The 26,628-nt window shown below is 37.8% G+C and overlaps 1 protein-coding gene across 1 annotated transcript in view; it reads right to left on the reverse strand.

The window, feature by feature from the left end:
• LOC127658845 (stromal interaction molecule 2-like) overlaps nt 1–26,628 on the reverse strand; it is a 71,262-nt gene that overhangs the window by 30,090 nt on the left and 14,544 nt on the right. Inside the window, exon 2 of the mRNA XM_052148375.1 lies at nt 3,471–3,601. Within this exon, the coding sequence (XP_052004335.1) occupies nt 3,471–3,601 (131 nt within the window). The remainder of the gene's footprint in view (nt 1–3,470; nt 3,602–26,628) is intronic.

Raw genomic sequence — 26,628 nt, forward strand, 5'->3', positions numbered from 1 at the left:
CGGCCGTTGCGGCGTTCAGCTGAACCCTGCGGCCAGTCATGGGGTAAAAGCGAGCTGGTCATCCGCTTCCTCAGGGAGCTAGAAGGATGAACCCCGCGCCCCCATCGGTTCCTATCTGGGATCTTTCTATAGTTCTCGAAACTATGAAAGCCCCCTTTCGAACCACTTCAATCCGTGGATTTGAAATACCTTTCACTCAAAACCGTTTTCTGACTGCCCTGTCATCAGTCAAGCGTGTGGGAGACCTTCACGCGCTGTCTGTCAGCTGCGTGTCTTGAGTTTGGACCAAGTGACTCCAAGGTCATTTTAAAGCCTAGACACGGCTATGTTCCCAAGGTGATCGGTACTCCTTTCAGAGCACAGGTCATTTCCCTATCGGCTGCCAGCTATCCGTTAGCTGACGCGACGCCAATCTCCTTTGCCCGGTCAGAGCACTGAGATTGTATACTGCGCGCTCCGCCGCTTTCAGGCGCTCTGAGCAGCTTTTCGTTTAGTTGGGGCGCACCAAAGGTCTCGCCGCCTCGAAACAGACACTATCTAGATGGATAGTGGGCGCTATTGCTGCTACATACGGCGTCAAAAGACCTGCCATGCCCGTTGGGCATTAGGGCTCACTCCACTAGAGGCATGGCATCCTCGTGGGCATGGTCCAGCGGGATTTCCATTCACGACATATGTGGCAGCGGGATGGACTTCCCCTCCACCTTTGTCAGATTTTACAATATGGAAGTGCCCGCTCTGCAGGCAAAACTACTAGCGGTTTAATACGCTACAGCTCCCCTGGTGAGCTGCACTGATGGGACACATTCCACACAGACCGGCACCGCGCTCTGTCGTTCCCTTCCCACTATGTGCTTATGTATTACACAATCAATGACCGCATTCTTGCCGGCCAAATATTATTTCCCCACTCATAAGGGCTCCCACGGGTCCCCCTTAATTCCCTGGGGCTCATACAGTGGATGCTTGAGCGCGCGGCGTTGACAATGGGTTCCCGTGAGCGTAAGCTAGCTTGCATATCTGAGAAGAACCTCTCGTAAGAGAACGTATCGGTTACCTAACGTAACCTCGGTTCTCTCTAGATGAGGAGCAGTATTGCGTAGCCGGCCGTGCTTTCGCGCCACGGCGACTTTTCAGCTTCAGTCAATGAAAACCAGGGTTCCAGCCTCACGAACTACGCTTATATGCACTCTAGTCACGCCCATTTTGGCGGGCTTTGTTGCAGTGAGCGCGGGCGCCTCTCATTGGATCGCGAGTTCGCCCAAGCTCGTCTATAGGCTGCAGCAGTTGCCGCAGAGCAACCTATGAGCTCGCTAGCTAGCCCGCTCAAGGTCTGCAGCTGCCGCACTGCGTTGACAATGGATACAAAAATTAAGGATAATTTTTTGGCTTCAATATCTCAGAAAAGATGAATCTTTCCCGTAGCGTAAGCTAGCTTACGCAATACTCGTTCCCTCATCTAGAGAGAACCGAGGTTACGTTAGGTAACCGATACGTTATGGGACATGCCCTCATCCTCAAACCATGAAAAAAAAAATATACGAAAAAAAATAAAAAATAAAAGACTCAACCTAAATTAAATAAGGCTTCATTTGCAGTGAGGATGAACATGCTTTGTACATGAAATCACTGTAAATCAAAAAACATTTGGACAACACATTTTTCACATTTCATATTTGGCCTATGCTATATGTTATAATAATTTAGCATATCCTCCTGAGACCGGAGCGTGACTGCTGTGTGCATTTTCCATTTCCCTTTTTGATTTGTAACTAGTAGCACCTAATAAACATGAAATAAATGCTAGAGCAAATAGTTTTTTTCTACAAATTGATGGCAACATACAGTATGTGGACAGTGGGGTTAAGTTGTTAGCATAATTAATTCTGATTAATAGTAATGGCCAGCATCATCCAATCATTGCCAACCATGGTAAAATAAAACGATACATTATAAATTCTGGATCTTTGTACTGATTAACATTGTCCCATGTCCGCCAACCATGTTTAATGGTCCAAACATCATCTGCAGCCTGAAACTGAACTTTAGGTCAGATGTTAGGAGTGAATGCACTTGGCTGCATAGAGCGCTACAGGATTCTCCCTTGCCACCATTTAGTGAATGACTTAACATCCATTGTGCTGTCTGTCTTCACTGGTCTCAGAAAAGTTTGAAATGCACCTTATTTTCATCCTAACTCCATATACAGCCTTTGAAAGCGAAATGTTTCAGCTTTTGGATGAACCCATTGATTCTCAATGTGATAATGCACAGCAAATATAGGATTTCTAAGGAAAAATGGACTTAAGTACACATTAAAGTACATTGTGTTTAGCAGTGTGGCATTTAACGATAAATTGTTCAAATGTAGAATAAATAAATAAATGGCATATCGGAAGAAACTAGAAACTCTAATCTTTTGACTCACAGGTTTCAATGTAAAAACTTAAAATGTTTCTTACCAGATGTTTTGTTGCATTTCTCCCAAAGACAAACTCCGCTGTGATCGGCACCATGTTGTTTTGTCACAGGACTCCATGCATCAAAAGTTATGCATTGATTATTCCAAAAGCCAAAATACAACGTTCACGCATGTGTACACGGGGTTGCACGAGCATATCGTTTGCCCTATGAAGTTCATTTTAATATCAATTTCAATATTTGATTTTAAGGACATTTTACTACTATGTCGGATGGACACATGATGTTAAGTGTAAAATCTGGGTCATAAAGCGAAACCAGTTGAGAACGGCTGGAGGTGAGTGCTAATTCAAAACCACTTTTGTAGTGGACATTGGTTCATGAGCATGATGTAGTATCACAGGGGGATGTTGATTTTAATATTACATTTATACTACAACAACATACACTTGTGATGCTACATTTTAACTGCAATAAAGCAAACATATAAAAGAGATTGCTGATTTATGCAAATCATGAAAAAAATGCGAAAATCTGTGATTGACTCTACATTTACATTTACATTTCAACAGTAAAAGTGTCAGCTACTGTAGGACAGGGATTATGTGAGGTGCAATGGGGGGTTGACATTTTTGTGGTGGTGTCAGATTTCAGAAAAGATTAAACCTTCCACTTCTCTGTGTGTGTGTGTGTGTGTGTGTGTGTGTGTGTGTGTGTGTGTGTGTGTGTGTGTGTGTGTGTGTAAAAGAGAGAGGGGACATTTCAAACTTGACCCAATCACCAAATATACACACACACACTTGATAAATGCATTTGTCTGTGCATATAAATATGCGTGGACGTTTCATCATGTATACACCAATACTTACGCACTTATGCGCACACACACACACGCACATGTTTTTAAGCCCCCCAACCCCATCACAAAATGCATGCACACATATAGAAACACACCAATTGCAAGTATTATTGAATGCATCAAGTGCGAGACAACTCCACATTTCATATTAAGGATATACATTATTCAGAACAAAATTACATATGCTCACCTCCAAGCTCTCATTGACTTCAATCCCTCCATCGTTGTCATCGTCTAGTTGCTTGTGAATGTGCCGCAGTGCCTCTAAACTGAAGCGGTCGGCATCGTTCACACATGGAGGGATGACTGTCAGACATGGATCTACAGAGAGAGAAACAATTAAACTTAGTAGGTGAATAATTGTTGCATTATCCCTTATAACTCACAAACATACATTCCTTCTTTTAGTATAAGAAACACACACACACACACACACACACACACACACACACAAACAAATATATCAATATATACAATAACTCCATTAATCAACGTATAATGAGACAATCAAAATATTGAATTTAATGCAACAAGTCTGAGCATTGGGGGCAAAAATTATTTGAAATGAAATAAATTTAATTCATAATATAATTCCTTGTTTGTTTGTCTTGTTTTCCAGTAAAAAAATAAATACAATTATTATTAAAATAAGATAATGTGGAGCGGAGGGGGGCGGGGCCGGGTCGGGTCGGAATATCGCGCGAATATCACCCTCCGCTCCACAGATAGATTTACTTGACAAGCAAAACTGCATACAATATTTCATGTTTTCAGAGAAATCTGACAAAATAAAGTAAACTTTCTGCTTAAAAATAAATTACAAATTTTCTCTTTGAAATAAGTTTATTTTTCTTTCCCCATTGGCAAATATTTGTTCTTGTTTTAAGAATAAACCTCACTAAATTTAGTTTATATGCTTTCTCTGAAAACATTACAAAATATCTTCTGCCATTTTGCCAAATTTCAAGTAAATTTATCTTGTTTTAAGAATGGTTAGATATTTTTACTGGAAAACAAGACAGAAATACAAATAAAGTAATTTTTTTGCAGCGTAACAGTAAACCGGTAATTTTGATTAGAAAATGAACTTCAGACTTCACAAAGCAAGAAGTTATTAAATGTGACAAAATCAACAATAAAAATGGTGTAAATACTTGCAACCATCAAACCCTAAAGTTAAAAGTTAATCTCTTAGGCCCGGTGCATGCTGGGAACACCAGCTACAAACTTTATTTTATTTACCAGTGAAATTTAGTCAAATTAGCAAATAACAAGGACAAGGTTTTCTACTTTAATACTGATACATGATGAAATTTAGTAAAGATAAACAATCGGGCATGGGTATCTCAGCGAGTAAAGACACTCAATACAACCCCTGGAGTCGTGAGTTCGAATCCAAGGCATGCTGAGTGACACCAGCCAGGTCTCCAAAGCAACCAAATTGGCTTGGTTGCTAGGGAGGGTAGTGTCACATGGGGTAACCACCTCAAGGTTACTATAATGTGGTTCTCGCTCTCGGTGGGACATGTGGCGAGTTCGTGCGTGGATATCGTGGAGAATAGTGTGAAGCCTCCACATGTGCTGATATTCGTCCTCCACCACCCGGATTGTAGTGAGTGACTATGACACCATGAGGACAAAGAGCGCATTGGGAATTCCAAATTGTGGAGGAAAAAAATAAAAGATAAACAATCATAAATTGTGTCCTGGACAAATTTGCCCATTGGTCCCTATTCATCATGGGTTCCTAATAATCCCCTTTACATACGAATTGGCTACATCAATGTACTCTCCTCTTCACCAATAGCTGTTGAGTGATGGCCGTTCTGGTGCAATATGGCTGCCGTCGCATCATCCAGGTCGTTGCTCCACACTGGTGGTGTTTTTTATTATAATTAGAACTACATATATACTAGAACATAATTTTTTACATGTTTAAAATGAGTCCAAATTTAAAGTTTACTTAATGGTGCTGTAAGCGATTTTTTTTTTTTTTCATTGAAAGATATGCAAAATATTGTGGTAGTCCTTGAAAGATATTAATGAAATAAATGTCCCGTGATATCTCACCAGTCTGTGACAACTCTAGTCTCTGTAAACAGCAAACAAAAATGTGTCCGGAGTTCATGGACAATGATGCTTTCTGCCCATCAATCATTTTGCACATTTTCAGTGTTGTATTTCCAGTGAATTATTGTGGTATTATGCTATTTTTATACCATGTTCTGCAAATGTCAGTTGAGGGAGCAATTTTGTTGCTGCTGTTTTTACAACATTTTCTGCTTTTTCAATCTCAAAGCTCATTTGGTATCTTTGGAGTGCGGGTTTTGGAAAAAGGAAGTGTGGCTAATAGACCGGTTAAAATCGCTCACAGTGATATTTGTAAGTTCACGCTTAATCCTTTAAGCTCAGATTGGTCCGCCGACAGGCCCACAAGAAAAAGCAAATAGTCAACATTAACAACATAACAGGTATTGTTTGAAAGCTTAGAAACTTATGCAGGCATTATGACTAAAACTGAACAAGTGCTTTGAAATTTGATGTCAAATATATATATTCATTTTATAATTTATATTGTACATATTGCAATCAGTAAAACATCCAACTAATCAAATAGCCATGTGTCATACGGTTGAAGTCAGAAGTTTACATAAAACTTAGCCAAATACAGTACAATCACAATTCCTGACATTTAATCCTAGAAAATATTCCCTGTCTTAGGTCAGTTAGGATCACTTTTGGGTAGCCTTCTACAAGCTTCTCACAATAAGTTGCTGGAAGTGGCTTCTTCCTTGCTGAGCAGCTTAAAGGATTTGTTTTACTGTGGATATAGATACTTGTCTACTCGTTTCCTCCAGCATCTTCACAAGGGCCTTTGCTGTTTTTTGGGATTGATTTGCACTTTTCGCACCAAACTATGTTCATGTCTAGGAGACAGAATGCATCTCCTTCCTGGGCGGTATGATGGCTGCATGGTCCCATGGTGATAATACTTGCGTACTATTGTTTGAACAGATGAAGATGGTACCTTCAGACATTTGGAAATTGCTCCAAGGATGAACCAGACTTGTGGAGGTCCACAATTTCTTTTCTGAGGTCTTGGCTGATTTCTTTTGATTTTCCCATGATGTCAAGAAAAGAGGCACTGAATTGAAGGTAGGCCTTAAAATACATCCACAGGTACACCTCCTATCAGAAGCTAATTGGCAAATTTTCTAAAGGCTTGACATCATTTTCTGGAATTCTCCAAGCTGCTTAAAAGGCACAGTTAACTTATTGTATGTAAACATCTGATCCACTGGAATTGTGATAGTCAATTAAAAGTTAAACAACCTGTCTGTAAACAATTGTTGGAAAAAATACTTGTGTCATGAACAAAGTAGTAAAATATAAATGAAGAAGTTCTAAAATACTTGCCAAGCAGTTTAAAATAGTTTGTTAATATTAAATCTGTGGAGTGGTTCAAAAATGCCTTCAACTGTATGTTGTTGGATGTTGTTGGAAAGCTCTCAAAAGAGTAGAATACAACCAGCCTATTTGTTTTACTCGTAGACAAAACTATAGTGAATAATAGCCAAGTAGATTTCTTTAAAAATGAGGTTGGTGTTGCTTAAATGCTGGGTTTTTGCTTATAACTTCATTGAAAAATAAACAGAACAAAATATCATATACCATTATTTACAGGTGATTATCTTACAAACAAGCCCAAACCTAAGGTAATCGGATGCATAGATAATTCACACGAAGCACAAAGTTACATATGGCCACCAGGAGATGGTGCCATGTAAAGGACACAGACTCAATGAAGCAGACTCATCGAGTCAAAAGGCACTCAATCTCTAAAATCTCATTACTAAATTCATGTTTCCATGCTATGCATACCTTTAGTCATTGTAGTAATTAGTTTAATGTACAATTATATTTGATTTGTTTGTAGAGGATTTTGGACAGATGTTTTTGGACATTTTTTTGTAATGCTATAACTTTTGATTGCTTTGTCAGATCAACACAACATTTGATCAATACAGTTGACATGATTAGGGAACAAAACAAAATCAGTTTTTGGAGCCACCTTATTTACATCCAGAGATATATAATGTAAAATCAGAAAAATAGTAAATGTTTAGCTCAATTTTAAGTGTGATTTTGCAGCAGTTTCTTAGGCTAGGCCAGTTTCTTATCTATATAATAAAAAATGAAAAAAGTTAGCTTTACAAAAATGCCAAACACATGACCCCTCATTGTTTTTTTTTTTGGGGGGGGGTAAAGTAATTAGCCTTTAATTTTGGGTATGCCACTGAAACAGGAAATCTTTCAAACACATTCAGAGCTTAAAGGGTTAAACTAACTTGTTCAGTGTAGAAAGTACTTCTGCTATATTTACTTTACCACAAAATATTTTTTCAGAGCAGTTATAACATTTTCATATCATATCTTGAGATAAAATGGATATACGTTTGAATTCAAAGACATCAAAACATTAGAGAGCAGAAGAAAAATACTGGACTTCAAAAATTATCTCAATTTCTCATAAAGCTAAACTAAATTTAAAGTGTTACAAATGCCCTCGGTCTCCCCAACAGCTATTGATTCACGATTCGACAAGATAGGCCTCAAGTTAACAACTGTTCCTAATATTAGTTAATAAGTAATGTTACTCATCAAGTTTTTATCCTGTCTGTCTGTGTGTGTGATTGTGTGTATGTCTGGGCATCTGTAGGAGTCTTGTTTACAGCAGCGTGCTTTGACCGGTCTTGACACGCTTATTAAGTTGCAGGCTGTTGATATGGCAAATGGTGCTGGTATTTGCTTGGATCATATCCTTGCTCTTATTTAAGGAGAAGAGTGAGATCCATCCAGTCTTAACAAAACTATTATTGGCCCTGACTGGATGAAACATCACAGAACACATCACATCAGTGTCAGTTCAGTGCTATGATGCTTCTCCTACACAATTTAGAATAGGTCAATCTAACCATTCTAAATAAAACCGATTCACTCTTCGTGTTAAATTAAAATCCATCAGGTGTGGTTAGAAAGGGGTATTACCAAAGAGAGAAAGTGCCTAAAAGTCTCTCCATGTACGGTTGAAAACAAGCTGCAAATGCTACTAAACAAAGTTAAACAAAATAAGGTATTCTCTTCGTATTTGCATTATGATTTGCATGTGTTCCCCCATCTGATTACATAATTATATTTGTGTGCCAGATGTCCCTGTCCACACTCATTTCCATGTGTGGCTTTTTGCATAGAACTCACTTGTGCTGATGGGTGCCATCTCAGGCAACAAGGACCGTCTAACAATTACAAATACTGTATATCAGAGTGGGATCCAAAAGTCAGAGACCATGTAAAACAATTGGGATATTTTCATTTAAACCTTGCGATAAACACAATTTTAGGACTTTGAAGAAAAAACACAGAACAAGTAAAATGATGATGTAAAATGTAAGATGTCATGGTCTAATCAAATGTAAGCAAATTTGTGACATCAATCATACTAAAAAAAAAAAAACAAAAGAACACAAGATGCTCTTTGGAACGTTCTCAAATCATGCTGGGATAACATGGATCATCCCAAGTGCGTGCTGCCATTAAAGCATTAAAGTGGAATATACCAAATAATACATTCTGATTTTTATTTTAAAACATTTTCCATTTCCAATTTGCTACATGGATAATATAATTTGTAATAAAATAATGTCTCAAAGACTTGGACTTTTTGAGCATTCATGTCATTATAAGAAATAATAACAGAGAAAATATGCTTTAAATAGCATGACCAGATTAGAAAAGAAAGCAAAAAGACTGATGAGGATGTGAAATGGGTAAACGTACTACAAACCTATCCTAGTGATTACAGCATGTGGCAGGAAGTGACAGAGGCGAGTGGAAGAATAAATAAAATCATGTAGCAAAAATAGCATGAGAGGACAAATGAGTGGGTGTAAAATTAGGACAGGCAATGCTATGAATAGATTTTCATTTCCAGTTGTCAGGAGGCGGTTTATCTAAACGACAAAGAGCAGAACAAACTTTTTTTTTTAAGACATGAGCTTTAGATCAAAACTAAACCGCCACTCACCGAAACTTTCAAAACTACATAAGATACTGCAAAAGGTGAAGAGGAAACGGAAGTCATCAAACAAAGCTAAAAAAAAAGCCACTTTTGGGACTTTACCTCAAAGCTATGAATGGCATGCCAAACATTCATGTGTGATCAGTTATAAGTCAATTTTTAAAGACTTAGAAGAAAATCATTTTCAACCCTGCCAAACAAATGACAAAATCCAACACCTTACAGAAATATTGCATGCAAATACTCAAGCGCAGACCGAAGTCTGTGCTATGATATGACATACTAGCCTCTAATTTGCGTGTTTCATTTAACCAGGCTGATAATTACATATTGAAAGAGAGAAGTGGCTTGTAATTGACCTGTAAAGTAAATGCACACTGTGAGAGATCTGATATGTGCCAAACCAGGACACCCATATTACATATGAATGTTTCATTCAGACCAGAGCTACCACATTACTGCAACACACCCAATGCACACAAACTGTAAAACAAGCGTTACCATCTAAATTAACTGATTTTATTGAAGTGACAATATTATTTATTGACAGTCAACCTGACTACAATAGGTTACACCAACAAAAGTCATTTTTAAGAGTCAGATCAGTTAAAAAAATATAGTTCCTTAAGACACTAAATCGTATATTACCACTTCTATAAAGTGTAGTGTAACTTCCTCCATCATCTAAGTCACTTTGACCCAGAAACACTAAAGTACAAATGAAGTCATTGCTTGATATAAAATGATTTCTTCCTTTTCACTTTAGTGCAGACATATCAAAATGTGTTTCTGGGTCAAAATGACACAATGATGGAGCAGGTCACATATGATAAGAGGCCAAGCATTCACATCTGCACTGGTGTACTAGGGTCAATGACTGTGCAGACTAATGGGAGCCAAGGAAAGCTGGTGGGCAACTGTAATACTGTCTCTCTGTACAACACCAACGATGGGCCTCTAGAGACTGTAAGGTGAGAATGTGAGAAGCAAAGTCAAACAAGAAATGGAGAGAGAAAGAGGTACAAAGGAGGATCAGGCTTCACCAGAAAGAGAGAGCAGAGAGAGAGAGAGAGAGAGAGAGAGAGAGAGAGATGCAGCTTTTTAACAGAGAAGTTGCAAAAAAAAAAAAATTTTATTTATTTTTTGTGATTTAAGAAAGTCTATACAATTACAAAAGGACACTGAAGCATGCAATCTATGCTACATGGTGATGTGGTTTGCTCATAGTCTTCAAGCTTAACTAAAACAATCCTGTTCAATCGTTTTGCAGTTTCAATACTTAAAATGTCAGAAAATAACCATTCAACACAGGATCATCTCTCTCTGTACAATCTGAATCATTTGGGTGAATTGGTTCTTTTGGACAGTTCATGTAAATTAAACTGCTAAAAATAAATAAATCTCTTAATAGCTTTGGGAACTCTGATTCGTTTCAGTGAGTTGCTTCTTTGGAAGATTCATGTAAATGAACTAGTTCAAATAAAGGTTTCAGTGATTCACTTGAGACTCGTAGAGCCTTTAAGGGACTTTGCCTTCTTTTTTTAAGCAAAACATTTAGTGTATTGCAGCTGTTTATCACTATATTTAAATTTAGTTAAAATAGGGTGTTTTTAGTTTATATTAACTTTATTTCAATGTTGTCACCCTATGTTTAACCCTTATGTAAATTCTCCATGGTTTTACAAAAGTAATATAGCAACCATGACTGTTGAAACCATGTTTTTATTTTTTTTATGGTTTTGATGAGTGTTGGGCAAGTTTACCAATTACTTATTAAAATGTAATCAAATTACTTTACTGATTACTCCATCTAAAATGTAATCATATTACTAATAATTGTACTTTTCATTTACTTTCTAAATCGCTTTTCCTAAAAAAGTTTTTTGTTTCCCGCTCAAATTCAGTATGTCTACATTTGCTCTTCATTCATCGTCAAACACCCTTCTGCTGTCACAGAAATGCTGACAGACATACATATGAATTCATATTATACACATTGTTTTAGCACAATTAATGTACTTAAAAGTCAGTAACTGTAATTGATTACAATAATTTAAAGTATAATGTATTACACTACTTTTGACTAAAATGTATTTAGATTACAGTAACTAATTTGTAATCAGATACACCAAACACAGGTTGATACAATTAACCATGTTTTACTTCAGAAATGCTGTAGTATCCATAGAAACCATGGTTTTACTAAAGAAATTATGGTTACCACGGTTATACTACAAATAGAATGGTTAAACTATGGTTACTTATGTAAAGCAATATTTAATTTTCATAATGGGAATGTAATTAGATGTAATCAGTACATTACATGATGTGGTGGTGGCATAGTGGACTAAAGCACAGAACTGGTAACCAGAAGGTTGCCAGTTCAATCCCCACAGCTGCCACCACCATTGTGTCCTTGAGCAAGGCACTTAACTCCAGGTTGCTCTGAGGGGACTGTCGCTGTAATAAATGCATTGTAAGTTGCTTTGCGTAAAAGAGACTGCCAAATGCATAAATGTACAATGTAAATGAATATCAAGATAATTAAATGTATAACCATCAGGTGATATTGATAACGTCAGCTGACTTTTATATATCTAAAAACATTTCTGCATTAAATAGCTTTTATGTAGTTAGCAACTTTTAGTCTGGCTAATTACTTTGCTTGACTGAACAATCATGTTGAATTGTTTTGCATTTGCATTCAATACTTCATGAAAATACTGTAACTATTCAGCATTACTAGCTTAGGAGTAACATCACCTGAAACTTTAGATAATGTACTTAAAAATAAATAATAATACTACATTAATCCACCACGCAACAAATGTGCAATGTACTAATGCGTTAAATATGGAACAATTAATACACTCAATATTCATATGTTTTTAAGGCAAATATATGTTTTGGTCCTAGTGTTTCAGAATACATACTCTAGTATATAGACTAACACAACCAATCAGTCTGAGAACAGTTTGATGTTTATTTTTATATATCACTTTGATTATCCATAGACTTTGTACTACACTCCATCAAAACTGACACATTTATGATTTACAAGTTCTCTAGTAATGTATAGATACAGATGCTTACCAAAGTCCTAAAGGTGTAGTCTATCTATACAGAATGATGTGCTGTCAAAAATTAATTAGTTTTAAATGGAACCTGTTCAGAATTTTAACAACAGCATATTATACAATATACCCACACATCTTGATCTGTTTCTCTAGATCCCCAGACTGGCTGTTTCATATTAGCAGGTTAACCAAATTGTAACAGCCACTATAAAGCACAAGGAAATATTTCTGTATATGTGGCTTCAAAAACCACTTCATAGATTCTATTAAAGACCCTTTCCTTCGGTTTCTCAGCACCTCCATAAAAAGTCATGTTACTCCTTCATGGACAGGGCACACAGAATCCTTTGCTTATGATATTATATAAGTGTGTGAAAATACCTACAAAAAATTGCTTCAAAATCTGACAAGGCTAACAAACCAGGAGTTTAGACTTCCAGAAAAGGAGACGGAGCTTCTGCGCCATTACAATAGGAATGTGCGGATTGAAGCTGAAACTCAAGATATGAGTGGCCATCCACCAAAGTCAAGAGGGGGAGATGAAGAGAGCCAGTGTCTTAATTAGGGCAGATAATCATCTAGAAGTGTAGAAGCAACAGTGAAGAGTCGTGTTTGTACAAGGAAAGAAAGTAGAGTGAAATTACGAGTCAAATAACAGACAAGGGAGAGAAAGAGCGACCACACATCATCTGCCTGTGTTTGGAGATGGTGTAGACATATACTGATAATCGGATTGACTGACATTTTTTACAGATATTCACACTTAATCAATTAGTCTTTCTTTAAAATTGGATCAACCAATAAGTGCTGTTATTTGTGGGGTTTTAAAGAATTGCATAAAAAAATGCCATTACACATCTGTGAACAACAACAGTACTTGTTTAAAGGTAAAGTAACTTACAGTTGAAGTCAGAAGTTTACATACAACTTAGCCAAATAAATTTAAACTCAGTTTTTCACAATTCCTGACATCTAATCGTAGAAAACGTTCCCTGTCTTATGTCAGTTAGGATCACTACTTTATTTTAAGAATGTGAAATGTCAGAATAATAGTAGAGAGAAAGATTTATTTCAGCTTTTCCTTCTTTCATAACATTCCCTGTGTGTCAGAAGTTTACATAAACCATGTTAGTATTTGGTAGCATTGCCTTAAATTGTTTAACTTGGGTCAAACGTTTTGGGTAGCCTTCCAGAAGCTTCCAGTTGCTGGAATTTTGGCCCACTCCTCCAGGCAGAACTGGTGTAACGGAGTCAAGATTGTTGGCCTCCTTGTTCGCACACGCTTTTTCAGTTCTGCCCACAAATGTTCTATTGGATTGAGGTCAGGGCTTTGTTGTGGCCACTCCAATACATTGACTTTTTGTCCTTAAGCAATTTTGCAACAACTTTGGAGATATGCTTGGGGTCATTGTCCATTTGGAAGGCCTATTTGCGACGAGCTTTAACTTCATGGCTGATGTCTTGAGATGTTGCTTCAATATATCCACATAATTGTCCTTCCTCATGATGCCATCTATTTTGTGAAGTGCACCTGTTCCTCCTGCAGCAAAGCACCCCCACGCATCACAGTTGGGATGGTGTTATTCAGCTTGCATGTCTCACCCTTTTTCTTCCAAACATACACATATTGTGGCCAAACAGTTACATTTTTGTTTCATTAGACCAGAGGAAATTTCTCCAAAAAGTAAGATCTTTATCCCAATATGCACTGTAGTCTGGCTTTTTTTATGGCAGTTTTGGAGCAGTGGCTTCTTCCTTTCTGAGCAGCCTTTCAGTTATGTCGATATAGGACTCATTTTACTGTGGATATAGATACTTGTCTACCCGTTTCCTCCAGAATCTTCATAAGGTCCTTTGCTGTTGTTCTTGGAATGATTTGCACTTTGACCAAACTACGTTCATGTCTAGGAGACAGAATGCATCTCCTTCCTGAACGGTATGATGGCATGTTGTGGTCCCATGGTGTTTAAACTTGCGTACTATTGTTTGTACAGATGAACGTGGTACCTTCAGGCATTTGGAAATTTCTCCCAAGGATGAACCAGACTTGTGGAGGTCCAAACATTTTCCCATGATGTCAAGCAAAGAGGCACTGTGTTTGAAGGTAGGCATTAAAATACATCCACAGGTACACCTCCTATCAGAAGCTAATTGGCTAATTGTCTAAAAGGCTTGACATACTTTTTTTGAATTTTCCAATCTGCTTAAAGGCACAGTTAACTTAGTGTATGTAAACTTCTGAGATTGTTTATGATAAAAAAAATGTGTCCCGACTCATGACAAATAACAGAATAACCGTTTGTGAACTCTCTCGCAGTTAACCAAATATTACAAAATGTAACAGTGCACGTATTTAGGGTACTAATCTTTCGCTTTATCATTAAACATTAAATGCATGCAGGACTTAAACATTTTAAAGTCATCCATACTGTTGCACGAATTCGGTCGCTTATACCAATTTAAACCATCAGCTTTGTAGACAGCCAGGGTAAACTGCACTTTATCTTTGTGTTTGAAAGCGTTTTGTGAATCAAAGACTTCTCGGAAGTTCTTCAAACAAATGCTGTGAGATGCTTATTCCTTGAGCGCACACTCGAGTGTCTGTGCTCGCTCTGCTGTAGTCCAGCACGCATTCATTTACATGGATTTATAATAGATATCTCAAAATAAATAAATAATTTATTTAGAGCTCGGGGCCCTTTGGGTTTTAGAGGCCCCTGGGGCAACGGCCCAATCGGCCCAGTGGTAAATCCGTCCTTGGGCGTATCCAAATGTTTTTCTTTCCAAACATCCTCAGACAAGCAGTGGCAAGTAGCAAATGGTGGTTCACAACTGTGAAACAAACTGTAGGCTACTGGCCATTTTTTTTAAATAATATGTCAATATATCTTCAATATATCTCTGAAGTCTCTGATCTCACAACCACTGGTTGTGTAGTGTGCGCACTCCTGGTTTTAGCACATTCTTTTTGTTTCTTTTACTTTTTTGTGCTTTTTTTCCATTCAGTAATACACGGATGTAATGATTTACGTATATCCTTGTGAAATCAGACTCTCCCCTCAAAATCCGAACACAAGTGGTCAAAAGAGAAAGTCTCGCTTGTACACTTGTGATTATCTAAAACGCATCTTAACCCTCATATTACTTTCAGTCCTTTTTGACCGGAATCGATTTTTCCAATTGAATAAAAATGTATTCCTTTATCGATAGATACAAGACTTAGTGACTTTGCTTCCGTTTGCAATCTGAACACACACAAACAAAAATTTACTTGTTTCCATAGGTCTAAGTGGTCATAAAAAATGTGATTAAAAATGACTGGCCACAGGGAATGAATGGGAATGCATAATGCAGAGCAATTTGTCTTTTTTGAGGGGAATTTGGGAAATAAAATCACCCAAAATGTAGAAAAAAAAAACACATGAAGGGGTGACGAAAACATTTAGAGTACAAAAAATACACACCCAATCACACACAAACACGGAAATAAATGGGTGAGACTAAAATTGGCAGAAGGCAGACCACAAAACCCAACACATACACAATCACACACTCAGCATGCGCACACCCATGCGCGCGCACACACACACACACACACACACACACACACACACACGCACACGCAAACATACATACACGCACACTTGACACAGCCAGAAAGGAGAATGCAGCACACACTCAGTGTCTGACCCCAAGGTTAGACAAATTACATTTTCGACTCTGGGAATGTTTATGCTAAAGCAAGGCTTCTTTGTCCAGACGTCAATCTTTTCAAATTGAGAATTTTACATGTAAATAAGATTAAAATTGCATAAAATCCACAAAAAAAGTTACAAAGGTACAAGGTATGACCTTTTTTTTAAAGTATTTGCAGGGTTAATACATGGTGTTCACAGGGCCCCAGTCGAGGACGAAAGGTTGTGTAGTTGGTACACCCAGTCTGCAATCAGTCGTGTAGTGTGAGCTCCAGCACAACTAAAACAAGACTGAGAGTCACAGGAGGCCGACTAAATTTTGTTTAGTGTGCGTTTGGCTTTAATGGATTAAGAGAAAGCTGTTTAATATATCTAGGTTTCGGTTGGCGCAATGGGCACTACAACTGCTATGAGATACTGAACAATATCTCATCAGGAGTTTAAACCCATAAAGATGTCTTAATAGTCCTTCAGACTCAAGTTATACAAATGCAGTATCTTCTAAACTTTTCTCACACACACACGCTTTTCGACATGCACATCCATTGTTATCGTTCCAACTTCATCTTATGTTGTTTAGTGGCAATTACATCATCTTCTACCGCTTCTTCGGCTCAACGGTGAGTGTTGTCACACTGTGGATCCACTTATTTGTGCAAATAATTGCAGGCGCATACGCCTACTGCGCTTCCACAGAACGCACAGCTATACAAATTGGGCCGCATGCGTTTAGTGCTCGAGCACTCTGCTGATGAAGAAATTTTCATCACTGGGTCCTCTACTAAGACAACTAGCATTTGCATCTGACCAAAGTATAATTTGGGCTTTAAAGATTAAAGTTGGCATTGCACTGTATTGGTGATCTTTGGACATTTCTCTATACTAAATACCATGAGAGAAACAGCACATACAGTGCTTCATTAGTATGTCTTCTACTAGAAATAATGAGTATCCTCTCAACTTCCTGTTTGTCTGGAACCACTTCCTGTGCACTCTCCCACAGGTTCTCTAGAATACTAAAGACACTCGACAAGACACATAGGTGAACAAGTAAGTGGTGTTCAAAATATTAACTAGTACTACAGTACTACACTGGCCCAACCAGAGAAACAGGAACTCTCTTTCCAAATTTCCAAAGAAGGCTTACTTCCAGAAAAGCCTGGTAGATTTTTCCCGAAGAGCATGCAAGATTGAATTTCCATTTGTTTAAGAATTTTTTCTACTCATCTAAATGACTGATGGAAGGTATTCCTTAACATTTAAAGCTTAATAAGCAGGTAAATGTCAAAGCAGAAATATATGTAGCTGACAATGTTACTTAAATGGGAATGTGACAGTCAGGATGTACATAAAATAACTATGACCTACAGTATGCAGTATACTGCAGTACACTCAGTCTCATATGGCTTAAAATAGAAAATGGAATGCAGTTCACATATTACTGATGTAGTAGAAAACCAGTACACCAGTACATTTATCTGACTGATAAAACTCAAATTTAACACATCCAGTACTTTGCTTTACAGAAGCATGTTATGATCAATGGTGCACACCTCCTCAAACCACCCAACAAGATGACATCAGAGAATGTTATACTCAACCCCAGATTACCTGGAAATATTAAGCCCTTCACTCTAACCACAATCAATTAGCCAAACAAAGTTAAATAGGAATTGCAGCACATAACATCTAGAGGTCTTCAACCTGGCCCAGGCCCGATGGGACCAGAGAACCCGATGGGTTTTGGGCCGGGTTCTGGTCAGTTTTTCAAGTAGGACTTCAAATCTGGTTCGGGTTTGTATTGAATGAAAATATAAACAAGCTTAACAAACTTGTTGTTTCACAGGCGCTCTCACTCACAGATAGGATTTAGGGGCCATTCACACTGAACGTGTTTTTGCATGCACCTGTTCCGTTTTCCCATTGTTCTCCTATGTAAACCCATGCTGGACGAATGTCTTTGGCATTTAAGCTGCATCTGGTTTTTCTTTAGTGGCTCAGTTTCAGATTCAGCGCAGGACCGTCACATTTTAAACACCATGTCAAGTTAAAAAGAACTTCAAATTTACAAAAACACCTGTGCTCGGTTTCATTCTTTGCGCTGGGTCTAGATTGTTTTTAGCACAGTTGTCACAAAGAATCAACAATCTGAACAAGTTCAGGCTGCATGGAGGGGACTGTTGCATTGTTTCGTTTTATTTAAGATTGTTCTGCACCAAGTTTAGGTTCAGCAAATAAACAGTTAGTCAATGCTTTTTTTTCCCCCCTTCTGCTCTAGTGTACTAAGGGGCTGCTGTGCCTTGTTTCAGTACTGTTATGAATGTTGCCTATATGCTTACATAACATACAGCTTATTGCAACAGCTCTTGCTAGAATAAATTTATAGCAAGCAATTTCGGGATCGGGTCAGGCTCAGGTTTAAAATCTGACTGTATTGTTGAGGCCGGGTAGGGTTGGGTTCAGGTGTCATTTTAAGGCCCGTGCAGAATTCTAATAAAAACAGAGGGCATTTTCTACATATACAGTGATATTAACTCTCAGTTTGTGAAGCCGGATAAGCAGCCCTTGAAAACACACCTGTTTCGGGGCCAACAGAGCTGGATTACCACTAACCACAAAGCTAATGCTGACTCATATAGCACTTCAGCCCACTTTACCCACAATGCACAGTAATCTCAATAAACGATGACTTAGTTTACCATTTCCCATTGAGCACTGTTGAACAACAAGCATTCAATATATAAAGTATATCAAGATGTACATACAGGCAATAATTCCCTTTTGGAGGTTCGAATTAATGCATTTTATACAGTTGAGCCACTCCTTCAGTCAGTAAAAGCAAAAGAAGATTGCTGAAGAATACTATGCTAAAAAAAGGAGAAAGCAATGTCTTCGTCTAATAGACAGTGTTGAGATGCACTCATTTGAAGTTAGTGATAAAACTGAGGGCTTGCCATTGTGACATTTTCACTTCTCTGGATGGCTTTCAATGGTTTTTGTTCTGGTTATTTTTCCTAGTGACAGAAGAGAGAAAGCTTTTTTCCTGCAAACAAACATATTTTCTGAGAGCTCTGTTTTTCTCTTTTTTTAGGTCTCTCTTCAGAGCTGCACTATGTTAGACCTGCGGAGCACGAGTCAGTGCACTCTCTCTCTCTGTCTCTGTCTCTGTCTCTGTCTCTGTCTCTCTCTCTCTCTCTCTCTCTCTCTCTCTCTCTCTCTCTCTCTCTCTCTTTCCCCCCCTCCGAAGAAGAGGGAAAGTCCCTGAAATGAGAGGCTGACACCATTCCTTTCATCCAAAATATCCCTTCATCTCCTCACCCATGATCATAGTTCGACACCACCTCAAGCTTTCGTAATACATGTCATTCATCCGAATCCACCATTACTACATTAAAACACTAAACTCAGAGGTTTTTGTTTGGCCAACACAGCACATATGGCATAAGACATTGCATAAGCCTGAAATATTTTTGATATTTTGTTGCATCTGTAAATACTGAAATAATGGCTGGAGATTAATGTAACATGACCTTTAGAAGAGGAAAGGATGTAATGTAATGTAATTTGGGCTGAGAATTTAAACCCAGACATTTCACTGACACCATAGTAAAGAATATATCACACACCCCAGAACAAAAATGCGACACATGCACTTGTAAATTGCATTAGATCATAACTAGGCCAACATGGAATCTGTATACACTTAAGTTTGTCTCCTTTGATGTTGAGTCGGCAACTGGTCTGCGACGAGAAGTCTCAGATCTTACAACCAACGGTCGTGTAGTTTCCACACTTCTGTGACACACCCCAACTAGTTACAGATGCTACAACTGATTTCAAACCACCTTGATATCTAGACGTCTTGTTGTCAGGTGTGTGCACTGTCCCAACGAGCGAGAGAATGACAATGAGCCAAAGCCAATGGAATATAGAGAAACCGTACGAGTAAACAAAAGGTATTGGGGAAGGATGAAACATAATATAAACAGAAAATAAAACCACCCACATCTCCCTAGTCACTGTCTTTTTTTTCCAGCTGCTTTTCATTTGTCATTTCCTTCCGGTGAAAACCAGCAAAAAAAAAAAAAAACAGGTGAGAGCCATTCTTTCATGTTTGTTGTCATGTCTTGTTTTAACTTCCCAACTGCAGAACTCCAGAGAAAGCTTTGCAAATTTCCACAGAATTAAAATTCCTGTAATTCATTAAACCCAACAAATCTACTGCCGCTTGTGTGTTAGTTTATTAAATATTTTGTCTAATTCGATAGATTTATACTCTCAGCCCCCTTTACCATTTTACATTGTATAAGTCCAGTCCGCAAAAATGTTTTCCCTTAAAATCAGTACATAAAATGTGAAAACATCTGCAGATTGTATCTGAGCCTTCTTATAACAAACGCTAAAGCAAAGTTTGAATATGAGCGCAAGTAAAGCCTTGTGAACACTACATGAATTATAGTCGTCGCCCTGCGACTCACTACTACATGACTGAATGCAGACTGGGTATAATCTAGTGGTCGACCGATATATCGAAGAAGCCGAATAAAAAGCGCTAAGAACCGGTGTACAGTTTCTATTAATTATATAGATGCAGGGGGCCAGGGGTAGCTCAGCAAGTAAAGACGCTGACTACCAACCCTAGATTCGCAAGTTCGAATCCAGGGTGTGCGGAGTAACTCCAGCCAGGTCCCCTAAGCAACCAAATTGGCCCGGTCGCTAGGAAGGGTAGTAACCTCCTCATGGTCGCTATAATGCGGTTCGCTCTCGGTGGTGCATGTGGCGAGTTGTGCGTGGATGCCGCGCTCAACAAGCAACATGATAAGATGCGTGGATTGACTCTCTCAGACGCGGAGGCAACTGAGATTTGTCCTCCGCCACCTGGATTGAGTCACTATGCCACCACAAGGACTTGGAGCGTATTGGGCATTCCAAATTGGGGAGAAAAAGGGTAGAAAACAGAGAAGAAAAAATAAAGATACGCAATCATGAGTTATTTTAGTGCAGTACCTGAAACTGAGCTTCTAATGTGCATCCTTCTCATATCAGTGTCCCAATTGTGCATGTTATTTATGTTATATATGTTTTTGTTATTATCAGATCGTACATATTTCCCTTTAAATCAGCACGTATACCGGCAAAAAAAAAACAACTGTTACAGCTGTCTTCAGTGTCGTCCGTTTCAAATAGATCACCCAAAAAAAATATTCACCTTAAATTACGATAATTAAATTAATTCACAAACTTGCGCAGTTTATTCTTGATAACATGTCAACAAACATGAAAGAACGGATCTCGCCCGTTTCCATGCTTCTTTCCAAAGAAAAAAAAAGGAAAAGCAGCTGACCAGTCGCTCACTCAAAACATCAAAGGAGACGAGCTTGAGTTGTGTAGTGTACACTAGGCCTAAAAGGAGTGTGTGTGAGTGCACAGAGATCAAGGACACGTAATCTAGTGACCACAGCTGGACTAATGTGTGGCTTTATTCTGCTCTGTAGTGGGTATTAGCACCACAGTATCTCACCCTTTTTACCCTCATACCAACGGAAGTTACAACACGTCAAACTCACTGTTGTAATACCGGTGTTATATTACAGTGAACATACAAATCATACACATTTACAATAAAGTATCACATTTTGTACAGAATGCCTGCAATACAGTGCAAGTAGTGTTGTCATAACACCAACATTTCAGTAACCGATACCAGTCAAATTTTACAATTCTCAAAACCAATTTCGATACCACAGCAAAAATATGCTAATATGGTAACGTGCTTTTGAACACACTCCTTTAGACTGTTTAAAAGTTAAATTTCAATGTACTGTATATAATAAATTAAGAAATGAATGTTTTCTTCAAGTGATTCTCAGTTAAATACACATTGTGTTTTTAAGTATGACCCTACTAAAACAATTTTTTATTAGAGATTATTTTTTTTACATTTTTCAAGAATTCCATGATTTAAAGTTGAATCATCCAAATCAAATTCTTAAAACTTTTAAAAATTAAAACATAGAACAATTACTTTTCAACACACCAATGCAATTTAACACAAATGTATTTAGTACAATAGTACTTTTGTTTGTGATATAATTATTATTATTATTATTATTATTGTTACTTATTATTATTATTAATATTACTACAATGCATTTTACATTTTAATATACAGTTTTAATATACATTTCGGTTTCATTTCTTCAATTTCAGGGGTCCAGCTTTTATTTTGAATCATGCTTTTTTTTTTTTTTTGCCAGAAGCTTTACTTTCTTCTTCTAACGGATAAACAGTATATGGCAAAATGCGGTGATTTAATATTATAAATATATAGTCTACATGTGCTTCACACTGGATTAGTGCTCAGTTTTTTTTTATTTCGTGGTTCTCAATGTCAGTGGAGTTTCCAGCGTATGAGCGGTCTGCTTCACACGTTCCTTTAAAGCTCATGCAGCTCGAATGCAGACCAAGATTGCAGAATTTTGTGGATTAATAAACACACTAGGGCACATCATGATTTTAATTTGATTAATTGTGCATTTCAGAGTAAAAAGGAGTAACGGAGCACATGCTCAAATGAGGTCTGACAGCGCACTGGAACCGAATTATGTCGGTGCTCGGAACTACCAGTACTGCACAAACATTGGTATTGTGACTTTTTTATTTTAGTATCGACTTGGTACCAAAGTACTTTTGACAACACTAAGTGCAAGTATAGAACCTGTGACTAAATCCTGTCTTAAGTATGTTTGTGTCTGTTTATTTGGCTGACCACCTATCCTTGACTTCAGACCTGCTTTCCATTTTCACTTCTCATCGATTCTCTTGTTTGTTCCACAACAAAATGTGTAATTGCACTAGCTAGGGTGAATCTACAGTCAGCTAGTATTCTAAAATGCGGCTATCACCTCATGAAAACAGTCAGTATGTACAGACACACAGGAAGTCGAAATGACAAGAAAGCCTTAAAACAAATAACCACATAACGCGGATCAGAAAGAAATCCTTCAGTTCCTTTAAAAGGATCGACACAAAACAAGCTGCACGGTCCAGCTCAATTAAATGACTCAGATTTCCTCTGGGCACAATTTTCGGCATTAAGACAGATACCAGTGGCACACTGCAAGGTATGAGAATAATAACAGTTAAAAGATATTACCCCTGCCACTGAACTTCTATTAAACAAAATATAAAACAAAAGGAGGCCACTCCAGTATATAATGAGCAAGGGAGGAACAGGAATCGCATCAGAGATGCATGTTTGCAATTATGTGGATCTTTACTGTCTCATTCACAAGGATTTTCCGAACAGTTTTTTGAAGGTCATCGGTAGATTTACTGTATAGTCTAAATCAATCGTGTTAGTGTTACTTGCTAAAAGACAAGCATTTTACTATTGCTCGTACTAGCATTAAATTTGGTTTGTAACTCATCCTACTGCAGTTTGTGTAACAGACATTAATAATACCTCAAATCATATAACTTCCTTCCAAAACCTAGCATCGTGGCAGGGGATTTTGAATGGGCACCACTAACATTTTCTTCATAAAATTTAAAGTTTCCAGTATATACACATTTATTTGTGGCTGCTATAAACTTATTTTCAACTCCAGACATATGATATTTATCCTGGAACAATTAGACCTTGAGGAATTACACTCATTTCCTCAAGAGAGAATATAGTCAATGTCATAATCTTGCCTTGATGACAGGAAGCAGATATGCAAAATATTTTCAAGCTGCGACTGAGTAACCAGCAGTCTGAGCCAATCTATGTGACACTGTTCCACTAGATATAAGTGGTAAGCATTACCAGTTCCCATTAAAATACTGTCAGAGCACTTTAGACCATGTTGTCTAGTTCTGCTCCAAAATGTGACTGCACTTTAGTGCGGAGGATACACAGTACAACAAATGCAACAAATTGCACAAATAATTAATTGCAACCCAACATCTCAGAAAGATTGTTAAGACAACTATAAACATTAGATACTCACAAAGAGTAAGTGTGTGTATCCAATATGTAAGGTTACATTAAAAACCATTGTAATTGTGACCCTACTAATCCTTAAAGTGATAATTCATGCAAAAATTTTAATTCTGCCTATATTCACCCCATGTTGTTCCAAACCCGTATGACTTTATTTGATCCATGGAAAACAAATGGAGTTGTTTGCCATCATGTTAGACTCAAGAGTTACGTTTTTTTCTGCATTCCAGGTCATCTCGCACATTGTCGAGTGCTCAGCCTTTCAAAGTATATATATATATATATATATTATTTTTTTCTCCCCAATTTGGCATGCCCAATTCCCAATGTGCTCCAAGTCGTCGTGGTGGCGTAGCGAATCGTCTCAATCCAGGTGGCGGACGACGAATCTCAGCTGCCTCTGCATCTGAAAAGATCAATACGCACATCTTAACAAGTGGCTTGTTGAGCACGTTACCGCGGAGACACTGAGCTACCTATGCCCCCTCAAAGAATACTCTTGACCACGAGCAAATATGAGCGGGTTCGATGCTTGCACACTATGACTTCTTTGTGATAATCTTTTAGTAGTCAACAGCAGGGGCATGAGCCAACAATGTGCACAGATGAAGATGTGTCAAGAAAATCTGGGCCGCATGCAGACTGGTCTGATAAAGAATTGTGTCACGCACTGTGCGTGCTACGATCAGCAACGCTGACAACCAAAGTATACTTTGGTCTTAAGTCACCATTCACTTTCATTGCCTCTTTTGTCCAAGTGAATAGTGAATAAAGGCCAGTTTATACTTCTGGGTCGAATTTACGATGTAGGCTCATTTGCATTTATAGTTCTGCATTGGTGTATCTGCATCATTTTGTGAGTACACAGCCAAAATAATATTGTATTGCGAGAAAATGCCTTAATTTCTGAAATAACTGTACATTTGATAAATAAACCAAGGCAGTGCAATTTGTGGATTTAAAAGTATTTATTAAATTACTGAAGCATTAAAAACTAGTTCATCAAATTATGCAGTATTTACATACATATTATTTATTATACATATTGCCTGCCATGGCAAACTTTGATGCTCTGTGCTGAAAAACGTTCTCAAATTAAAACAATAACTGCTGCTTGACCAACATACTATTTAAAAGCAACAACACGTTTTAAAGCTTAGAATCTGCATATAGGGAAAATAACCAAATCAGAAGTATTTCATTTTCATAACTTATGAAATATGATTATTTACTGTCAAACATAAGGTCAAAACATCATACAGATGGAGAGAAAAGTTCTCGAGTAGAATACGATGTAAACAGATGTGTCTTTTGAAATCATGTTTGCTTGTTCATTTAATAAACATAATATAAAAACAGCAGATGGTCACCAAAAAAAAAAAAAAAAAAAGTCAAAATACAATGTAATATGATAAGAAAACTGATCGGTGGATACAATGCATAACATGATCTTGGCAAAAATGTGACACTGACCATGTTTACATACACTTAAGGAAGCGGTTTATTCCAGGGTTTCCGCAGAAATCAGCATTCTGAAACGTCATTAAACAAGAACACCTTATGCCATTTAATGGATTAAGAGAAAGCTGGTTAACATACCTAGGTTTCTCCTGGAGAAAGCTGCTTATGTGGCAATTTAAACACATAAGCAGCATTCTAACAGGGTTGTGAAGAGTGCGCATGGAACAGACCGAATAACAAACGTCATAGGATGGAGCCCAGCAACAAGGAGTACAGTGGGAAAAGCAAAGTCATTTAGGACATCATCTTTGTGCATGACACAAGTAATTTTTCCAACAATTGTTTAACAACAGATTGATTCACTTTTAATTGACTACATCACAATTCTAGTGGGTCAGAAGTTTACATAAGCAGCTTGGAAAATTCCAGAAAATTGTGTCAAGCCATTAGACAATTAGCTTCTGATAGGAGATATACTGAATTAGAGGCGTACCTGTGGATGTATTTTAACGCCTACCTTCAAATTCAGTGCCTCTTTGCTTGACATCTTGGGAAAATCAGAAGAAATCAGCCAAGACCTCAGAAAAAGATTGTGGACCTCCACAAGCCTGGTTCATCCTTGGGAGCAATTTCACACAGCCATCATACCACTCAGGAAGGAGACGCATTCTGTCTCCTAGAGATGAACGTAGTTTGATGAGAAAAGTGCAAATCAATCCAAGAACAACAGCAAAGGACCTTGTGAAGTTGCTGGAGGAAACAGGTAGACATGTATCTATATCCACAGTAAAATGAGTCCTATATCGACATAAACTGAAAGGCTGCTCAGCAAGGAAGTAGCCACTGCTCCAAAACTGCCATAAAAATGCAAACTACAGTTTGCAAGTGCACATGGGACAAAGATCTTACTTTTTGGAGAAAAGTCTCATGAAACAAAAATGTAACTGTTTGGCCATAATGACCATGATGATGGTTATGTTTGGAGGAATAAGGGTGAGGCTTGCAAGCCAAAGAACACCGTCCCAACAGTGAAGCATGGGGTGGCAGCA

The sequence above is a fragment of the Xyrauchen texanus genome, chromosome 2 (assembly GCF_025860055.1).
Source record: "Xyrauchen texanus isolate HMW12.3.18 chromosome 2, RBS_HiC_50CHRs, whole genome shotgun sequence".
Classification (NCBI taxonomy): domain Eukaryota; kingdom Metazoa; phylum Chordata; class Actinopteri; order Cypriniformes; family Catostomidae; genus Xyrauchen; species Xyrauchen texanus.